Below are 9,607 nucleotides of genomic sequence, written 5' to 3'. Positions count from 1 at the left end.
GTGTAAATTGAGCTCTGTAAGCATGCTCATTTCCAGTTTGAATCCACCCATAGAGTGTAAATCAGAGATCTGTAAGCATGCTCATTTCCAGTTTGAATCCACCCATAGAGTGTAAATTGAGCTCTGTAAGCATGCTCATTTCCAGTTTGAATCCACCCATAGAGTGTAAATCAGAGATCTGTAAGCATGCTCATTTCCAGTTTGAATCCACCCATAGAGTGTAAATCAGAGATCTGTAAGCATGCTCATTTCCAGTTTGAATCCACCCATAGAGTGTAAATCAGAGATCTGTAAGCATGCTCATTTCCAGTTTGAATCCACCCATAGAGTGTAAATCAGAGATCTGTAAGCATGCTCATTTCCAGTTTGAATCCACCCATAGAGTGTAAATCAGAGATCTGTAAGCATGCTCATTTCCAGTTTGAATCCACCCATAGAGTGTAAATCAGAGATCTGTAAGCATGCTCATTTCCAGTTTGAATCCACCCATAGAGTGTAAATCAGAGATCTGTAAGCATGCTCATTTCCAGTTTGAATCCACCCATAGAGTGTAAATCAGAGATCTGTAAGCATGCTCATTTCCAGTTTGAATCCACCCATAGAGTGTAAATTGAGCTCTGTAAGCATGCTCATTTCCAGTTTGAATCCACCCATAGAGTGTAAATCAGAGATCTGTAAGCATGCTCATTTCCAGTTTGAATCCACCCATAGAGTGTAAATCAGAGATCTGTAAGCATGCTCATTTCCAGTTTGAATCCACCCATAGAGTGTAAATCAGAGATCTGTAAGCATGCTCATTTCCAGTTTGAATCCACCCATAGAGTGTAAATCAGAGATCTGTAAGCATGCTCATTTCCAGTTTGAATCCACCCATAGAGTGTAAATCAGAGATCTGTAAGCATGCTCATTTCCAGTTTGAATCCACCCATAGAGTGTAAATTGAGCTCTGTAAGCATGCTCATTTCCAGTTTGAATCCACCCATAGAGTGTAAATCAGCGATCTGTAAGCATGCTCATTTCCAGTTTGAATCCACCCATAGAGTGTAAATCAGAGATCTGTAACCATGCTCATTTCCAGTTTGAATCCACCCATAGAGTGTAAATCAGAGATCTGTAAGCATGCTCATTTCCAGTTTGAATCCACCCATAGAGTGTAAATCAGAGATCTGTAAGCATGCTCATTTCCAGTTTGAATCCACCCATAGAGTGTAAATCAGAGATCTGTAAGCATGCTCATTTCCAGTTTGAATCCACCCATAGAGTGTAAATCAGAGATCTGTAAGCATGCTCATTTCCAGTTTGAATCCACCCATAGAGTGTAAATCAGAGATCTGTAAGCATGCTCATTTCCAGTTTGAATCCACCCATAGAGTGTAAATCAGAGATCTGTAAGCATGCTCATTTCCAGTTTGAATCCACCCATAGAGTGTAAATTGAGCTCTGTAAGCATGCTCATTTCCAGTTTGAATCCACCCATAGAGTGTAAATCAGAGATCTGTAAGCATGCTCATTTCCAGTTTGAATCCACCCATAGAGTGTAAATCAGAGATCTGTAAGCATGCTCATTTCCAGTTTGAATCCACCCATAGAGTGTAAATCAGAGATCTGTAAGCATGCTCATTTCCAGTTTGAATCCACCCATAGAGTGTAAATCAGAGATCTGTAAGCATGCTCATTTCCAGTTTGAATCCACCCATAGAGTGTAAATTGAGCTCTGTAAGCATGCTCATTTCCAGTTTGAATCCACCCATAGAGTGTAAATCAGAGATCTGTAAGCATGCTCATTTCCAGTTTGAATCCACCCATAGAGTGTAAATTGAGCTCTGTAAGCATGCTCATTTCCAGTTTGAATCCACCCATAGAGTGTAAATCAGAGATCTGTAAGCATGCTCGTTTCCAGTTTGAATCCACCCATAGAGTGTAAATCAGAGATCTGTAAGCATGCTCATTTCCAGTTTGAATCCACCCATAGAGTGTAAATCAGAGATCTGTAAGCATGCTCATTTCCAGTTTGAATCCACCCATAGAGTGTAAATCAGAGATCTGTAAGCATGCTCATTTCCAGTTTGAATCCACCCATAGAGTGTAAATCAGAGATCTGTAAGCATGCTCATTTCCAGTTTGAATCCACCCATAGAGTGTAAATCAGAGATCTGTAAGCATGCTCATTTCCAGTTTGAATCCACCCATAGAGTGTAAATCAGAGATCTGTAAGCATGCTCATTTCCAGTTTGAATCCACCCATAGAGTGTAAATCAGAGATCTGTAAGCATGCTCATTTCCAGTTTGAATCCACCCATAGAGTGTAATCAGAGATCTGTAAGCATGCTCATTTCCAGTTTGAATCCACCCATAGAGTGTAATCAGAGCTCTGTAAGCATGCTCATTTCCAGTTTGAATCCACCCATAGAGTGTAAATCAGAGATCTGTAAGCATGCTCATTTCCAGTTTGAATCCACCCATAGAGTGTAAATTGAGCTCTGTAAACATGCTCATTTCCAGTTTGAATCCACCCATAGATTGTAAATCAGAGATCTGTAAGCATGCTCATTTCCAGTTTGAATCCACCCATAGAGTGTAAATCAGAGATCTGTAAGCATGCTCATTTCCAGTTTGAATCCACCCATAGAGTGTAAATCAGAGATCTGTAAGCATGCTCATTTCCAGTTTGAATCCACCCATAGAGTGTAAATCAGAGATCTGTAAGCATGCTCATTTCCAGTTTGAATCCACCCATAGAGTGTAAATCAGAGATCTGTAAGCATGCTCATTTCCAGTTTGAATCCACCCATAGAGTGTAAATCAGAGATCTGTAAGCATGCTCATTTCCAGTTTGAATCCACACATAGAGTGTAAATCAGAGATCTGTAAGCATGCTCATTTCCAGTTTGAATCCACCCATAGAGTGTAAATCAGAGATCTGTAAGCATGCTCATTTCCAGTTTGAATCCACCCATAGAGTGTAAATCAGAGATCTGTAAGCATGCTCATTTCCAGTTTGAATCCACCCATAGAGTGTAAATCAGAGATCTGTAAGCATGCTCATTTCCAGTTTGAATCCACCCATAGAGTGTAAATCAGAGATCTGTAAGCATGCTCATTTCCAGTTTGAATCCACCCATAGAGTGTAAATCAGAGATCTGTAAGCATGCTCATTTCCAGTTTGAATCCACCCATAGAGTGTAAATCAGAGGTCTGTAAGCATGCTCATTTCCAGTTTGAATCCACCCATAGAGTGTAAATCAGAGATCTGTAAGCATGCTCATTTCCAGTTTGAATCCACCCATAGAGTGTAAATTGAGCTCTGTAAGCATGCTCATTTCCAGTTTGAATCCACCCATAGAGTGTAAATCAGAGATCTGTAAGCATGCTCATTTCCAGTTTGAATCCACTCATAGAGTGTAAATCAGAGATCTATAAGCATGCTCATTTCCAGTTTGAATCCACCCATAGAGTGTAAATCAGAGATCTGTAAGCGTGCTCATTTCCAGTTTGAATCCACCCATAGAGTGTAAATCAGAGATCTGTAAGCATGCTCATTTCCAGTTTGAATCCACCCATAGAGTGTAAATCAGAGATCTGTAAGCATGCTCATTTCCAGTTTGAATCCACCCATAGAGTGTAAATCAGAGATCTGTAAGCATGCTCATTTCCAGTTTGAATCCACCCATAGAGTGTAAATCAGAGATCTGTAAGCATGCTCATTTCCAGTTTGAATCCACCCATAGAGTGTAAATTGAGCTCTGTAAGCATGCTCATTTCCAGTTTGAATCCACCCATAGAGTGTTTTAGCGTGTTATTTGTTTATACGTATGTAAAAGCTACCAACAATAGCGAGGAAAAGAATGATTCCCATTTAAACGGGAAGTGGACAACGACAACGAGCGAGGCATGGTTTTGTAATGCGCATGGGGGGGGGTTAGAGGGTTAGGTTTAGGGTAAGTGTTAGGGGTCGGGTTAGAGTTAGGATAAGCCTTAACCCATACCTAACCCTAACCCGACCCCTAACACTAACCCTTACCTAACCATAACCCAGGGTTATCTCCCCTATACCATGCCCCGCTCGTTGTAATTGTATAGGGGAGATAACCCTGGGTTATGTTTAGGGTTAAGGTTAAGGTTAGTGGTCGGGTTTGGGTCAGGGTTAGCCTTTACCCTAACCTTAACCCTAACCCGAGCCCTAACCTTAACCCTATTCATAACCCAGGGTTATCTCCCCTATACCATGCCTCGCTCGTTGTCGTTGTCCGCTTCCCATTTTAAACGATGTACGGTATTTTTTATGTAATGTATTCTTAAAGATCGAATTAGACATATTCATTTGTGTATTTTTTTTCATTAATGAGTTACTCATACTTATCAAATTCAAATCTTAAAAACAAAATTCTTCAACCTTATCCTAAGAATATTTATGCTCCGTCGTTAGTGTTTCCAAAGTTCTAAATTGTTCAAGTTGTTTCACAAAGTATTTCTTAAGAGAAGCTGAGCATATGTATGCATATGCCGGAAACTTTTATTTTATTTAATGAATATTCAAGGAAGCAATTTGTAAAAGTACGTAAATTCGTTTTTGGTAAAGCCCCTGTTTTTAATGAACAATTTAGTCTTTTGAAATGAAAGTGCATATACAAGAAAAACTGCCATGTAACATGATAAACTGCTTGAAGCGTTGTTTGCAATTAGGTAATGGGCGCCATGCTAGCGTAGAACAATCGTGTTTGTTTTATGAGAAGAAGTGTGTAAATCAATATAAAATGTTTTTTTAATGTTTTACTTTTATCACTGTATGTCATAAAATGTTTGCATACTTAGGAATAACTTATAAATGCATCGAATTGGTAGCATGACATAACCGTAATATTAATTGTTGGGTATTATCGTTTATTAGAAAGTTAGCACAACAAAAAGTATCAATCGACACTCATTCCTCATCTGTCGATATGTTGTATTGTTCTCGTTATTTCATTTACATAATTCACTTTAGCCTAATACATGTTTCTTGAAAAAAGCATTGTTCAAGACTAAAAAAAATATTCTACGTCAATCGATTTTTTAACGAGGCAGTGGACTACAACTTAAATATCGAAACTATATTGATTATGTTTCTATTTCGGCGGATGTCAAAGTGTGACCTTAGATTTTTCAATATTAATGTATATTTTACAAGATGTGCAATAATAATAGAACGTTTGTAACATACATGTTAGTTTTCCTCCGTTAATTTGCGAATAAAACCTTACAATTTTGCCTGTATAATAACTATCAACACTATATATATATGTATATATGTCTATATATGTCTACATGTTCATCTGAAATACTTTAACTTTTATTGTTCCATCAAATACTTGTGAAGATCGTTTAGGAACTGAGAAAATGTGATCGATGAAAGGGATTTTCATTCTGGCATTACGCAATGAAAAAAGTCGATTACTCAACCAAAATGGATGATTTTACGTCATAATGCATATTTTGATTGACATATGTACCATACCATGGCAGCCTTAACCAGAGTCCAGATTCACATTCAAGTCAACGGTCTTCTGGACGTTTTAATGACCTCTTAGTATAAATCACGAGGCTAATTTTGATTAAACGTCACAGTTATCATACGATGGTCATTAAGTAACGGAAACTATAAATAGATTTATTCAGTGAAACTATAAGCGACATGTTCTCATTAACTACTACTTCGATGTATCAAGATTTTACTTCAGATTTCATTACGTTTTCCATTAATTTACTCTCGTTTTTACGCGAAAACAATTATTGCATTTAATATAAACTTGGCCTCTAGAGGGCAAAGCGTATTTGCCTATACGTCTAGAGATTACAGTTATCTCTTGATAACCTATTATAACAAACGCAATGACAGCTTATGTCAATGGTGAGATTTAAAGTCGAACGTTCTTAAGCATATGAGGAAATGATTGACGAGGTATACTTGACAGATACAGCAAGGGAACGCAGTTACTTAACATCTTGATGGAGTAATAAATGGGATAATTTTTTGTGTTATAACAAATAAACAGTTGTTGTGTTTTTTTCACGTGATAACTGTTGGACAATTTGTTTTTATAAATGGAACATGTGAATGGGTGTCAAAGAATTGGTAATTTATATTATTTTCACAATATTTAAACAACCAACGGGGCCTTTAACAATAAATCTGTTCATGTTTTGACCTTGATTAGCATTTTACCAATCTTGATAGATAAATGGACACGACTAGGAACATACCAAACAATAAAACGTCGTATTCCGAAGTAAATGATAGTGTGCACTTTCAAAACGCTTCAAGACTAAAAAGATCATGGAAAGCCTGAAGCAGAATATCAGTGCAGAGTTTGGTGTCATAGGAACAGACAATGTGACAGTGGCATCAACTATAGACAAAATTAACAAACTTAATCTCGAGGAAGTGGTTCGTCTTATCCCACTCATAATTTTCTTGTTGCTGATTGTGCTAGCTGGGATTCCTGGCAACGGCCTCGTTTGCTTCATCTATCGCAACGAGTATTTCATGTCCAGCTCCCGTTGGTTTATCTTTTTCTTGGCCGCAGTGGACCTTCTGATGTGTATTTTGATAATTCCCAGCGAGATTGCTACAACGTTCTTCCAGTACAATTTTACCAGTACGGCGTCCTGCAAGATCACCGCTTTCTTCAACCTGTGGAGCCTTCTGTCACTCGGTTTGACACTTCTTGCAGTCTCTGTGGATAGATACCGTAAGGTCTGCAAGCCTCTTGGCTGGCAAATTAACTTCAACAAAGCCCGCATTCTTAGCGTGGCGTGTGTCGGCCTCTCACTTTTAATTTCTTTACCTGTGTTGTTGCTGTACAATATTCATGAAAAACCATTTAAAGCATTTAACATCACGGGTAATGAATGTTCTTTCCGGACAGACGGTGGGATGAGCTGGACTTTTCTCTTTGTTATGTTTGGTATGACATTGTTCGTCACCGCTCTGACATCGATCTGTATACTATACTGTTTCATTGGCAAGGAAATCAAACGGCATATTGACAAGGAAAGGATCAAGAGGCACATAAGCATGACAGCCTCAATGGCATTTAATACTAATCTCCTTATTCGTCCTATAACGCAAGAAATAACCGTCAAGTGTACCAAGAAATCGGTAGGATTTGCAACGTCCGTGTCAATGAAACCTAAAAAATCCGTGAATTTTGGTGTTTTGAATGTCGAACAAGCGTTGCAAAAAGAGAAACATGGTCATGTGAATGGAATACGTAGCGACAGGACTATACATGATGTAGTACGAAAAACAAGAATTAAAGAAAGTGCAGAGAACACCAAACATGAAAACGATAGGAGAAAGAACTTACCAGGGGCAACTGAATCTGATTGTAAATCATTTAATATGGCATGTGAGTCAGAGTACAGGCCATTAAAGAATTCAAAAGAAACGGACGCAAATAAGTGGAACGACAATCACACGGATAGAGACTCTTCTCATTTAGATGATTCGTGCCTCCAGGCATGCCCGTGTGAAAAACAGCATGTTTCATGTGATTTAGCGGTGAACCCGGACAATAAGGATACACTTACTTTAAGCTCTGTTCCGACATCTGAAATCAACAGTATGGAGGCTAGCAATTTTATGACATCCAAGTGCGCGGAAACAGACGCTATAAATTCAAATGAAACACCGATTCACTCTGGTGATCAACAACTTCAAGAAAAGCGTGAGAGCATGTTATCGCTCAAGGTTACGTCATTGAGCCCAGAGGACGTTTCGACAGAATACGAAGAATCTTCTAGCAACGCCAACTTCGCAGACGAAGAATCTATGGACGATCTGAATTTGCCGCCAAAACGTACAATGACTATAAAGGAACGGAACAAGTCGAAACGAATACGACGAGCTCGTGCGAAGAAGGCCACCCTCAGCATGATAATGATTTCCGTGGCTTTTGTCTTGAGTTATCTCCCGTTTTTGTGCCTTCTAATAATGAAAAGCTTGCATCCTAAGCTGGAGGAATGGATGACTGACGCTGGAAGGGCGACCTTTAAGTTCTTTTTGCGATCTTTTTTCTTCAATTGCGCGATAAATCCGTTTATTTATGGCATTTCTGACTCCAAATTTCGAAAGAGCTGCAAGGAGGTTATTGACAAAGTTTTTGCTTGTCACAAACGCTAATTCTTAGATTTTCGTTTACTTTCCTGTGTGTTTCTATGCATAATTGTAATTGTAAGAAGGCTATGATTGCGCTCAGTGTACGTATATACGTTTTGCGTCGTCATAATATCTGACTAGAAATATGTGTCGCGTTCTGAGAAAACTGGGCTTAATGCATGTGCGTAAAGTGTCATCCCAGATTAGCCTGTGCAGTTCGCACATGCTAATCAGGGACGACACTTTCCGCCTAAACTGGATTTTTGCTAAGAAGAGACATCATTTAAACGAAAAATGTCATAAAAGCGGAAAGTGTCGTCCCTGATTAGTCTGTGCAGTTCGCAAAGGCTAATCTGGGACGACACTTAACGCACATGCTTTATGCCCAGTTTTCTCAGAAAACGACTCATATAGTCTGTAGCTTTTATATGTTTTTCCGAAATAATATTTTGATTTGATATTTATAAATGAGCTCATGACTTTATGTTATGTTTTTGAACGCTTAATAGAATAAAAAAAATGTTGATTGGATTTTTTTGTAACCTTGAGATTAATGTGTGCATGCTGTAAATATTCGCTTCATTAACATTGTATGTGATACATAAAATTGTACATATTTTATGCTTAATATTGTTTGATAGACTAGTAGTTTGGTAGCAAAATGTCAGTTGGTTCAATATTTCCCTGACTGAGTTGGATATGAAGAAATAGCATACTGTGTTGGATATGACTATATTACTGTGTTAAAATTTTAGAAACACTATATACTATTTGTATTATGACAATGTTCTTGAAGCACACGTTTCGAATCACAGAAATACTTTAAAGTTAACGATTGTGTTTAGTCATTTAAAGCAATATATTGCCGTTGACTTGACCGACAAGCATGCATACCTTGAAGAGTTATTGTGTAGTTTTATATAGAATTACACAAAGTTAATAATGATATATATTAGTTATAGCAATATATTACCGTTATACATGACTACTAAGCTTTTATTAATTATCCCCCGCCATAGGCGGAGGGATATTGTTTTGGCGTTGTCCGTCCGTCCTTCCGTCCCTCCGTCCGGAGCCATATCTTGGAAGTGTTTTGTCGGATTTCATTGAAACTTGGTATGAGTATATATATGGATAAGAGGATGATGCACGCCAACTAGCATTGTACACCATCTGTTAACAACGGAGTTATGACCCTTTGTATTTTGAAAAAAAATGCTTTTGAATATAGCACTTTTGTGTCTGGAGCCATATCTTGGAAGTTCTTTGGTGGATTTCATTGAATCTTTGTATGAGTATATATATATATGGATAAGAGGATGATGCAAGTCAAATAGCAGTGTACACCATCTGTTAATAACGGAGTTATGGCCCTTTGTATCTTGAAAAAATGCTTTTTATTATAAGCTTAGAGCTTTATCTCCACTTAACACATGAGCCAGAGCCATGAAACTTGCCATACTTGTTCTC

General features: G+C 38.1%; 1 protein-coding gene across 3 annotated transcripts in view; it reads left to right on the top strand.

Annotated features, from left to right (window-relative positions):
• The first annotated feature begins 5,755 nt into the window (after positions 1-5,755).
• The window catches only part of LOC127858264 (uncharacterized), a 15,471-nt gene continuing 11,619 nt past the window's right edge, over positions 5,756-9,607 (top strand). The window contains exon 1 of one of the 3 annotated variants that reach the window (XM_052395253.1): positions 5,756-7,729. In XM_052395253.1, the coding sequence (XP_052251213.1) occupies positions 6,314-7,729 (1,416 nt within the window). In that variant the 5' untranslated portion in view covers positions 5,756-6,313. The other 2 variants (XM_052395252.1, XR_008038835.1) reach the window with 2 other exon arrangements.

The sequence above is a fragment of the Dreissena polymorpha genome, chromosome 14 (genome assembly GCF_020536995.1).
Source record: "Dreissena polymorpha isolate Duluth1 chromosome 14, UMN_Dpol_1.0, whole genome shotgun sequence".
In the NCBI taxonomy this organism is placed as follows: domain Eukaryota; kingdom Metazoa; phylum Mollusca; class Bivalvia; order Myida; family Dreissenidae; genus Dreissena; species Dreissena polymorpha.
This window is presented reverse-complemented; position numbering and strand designations above follow the sequence as displayed.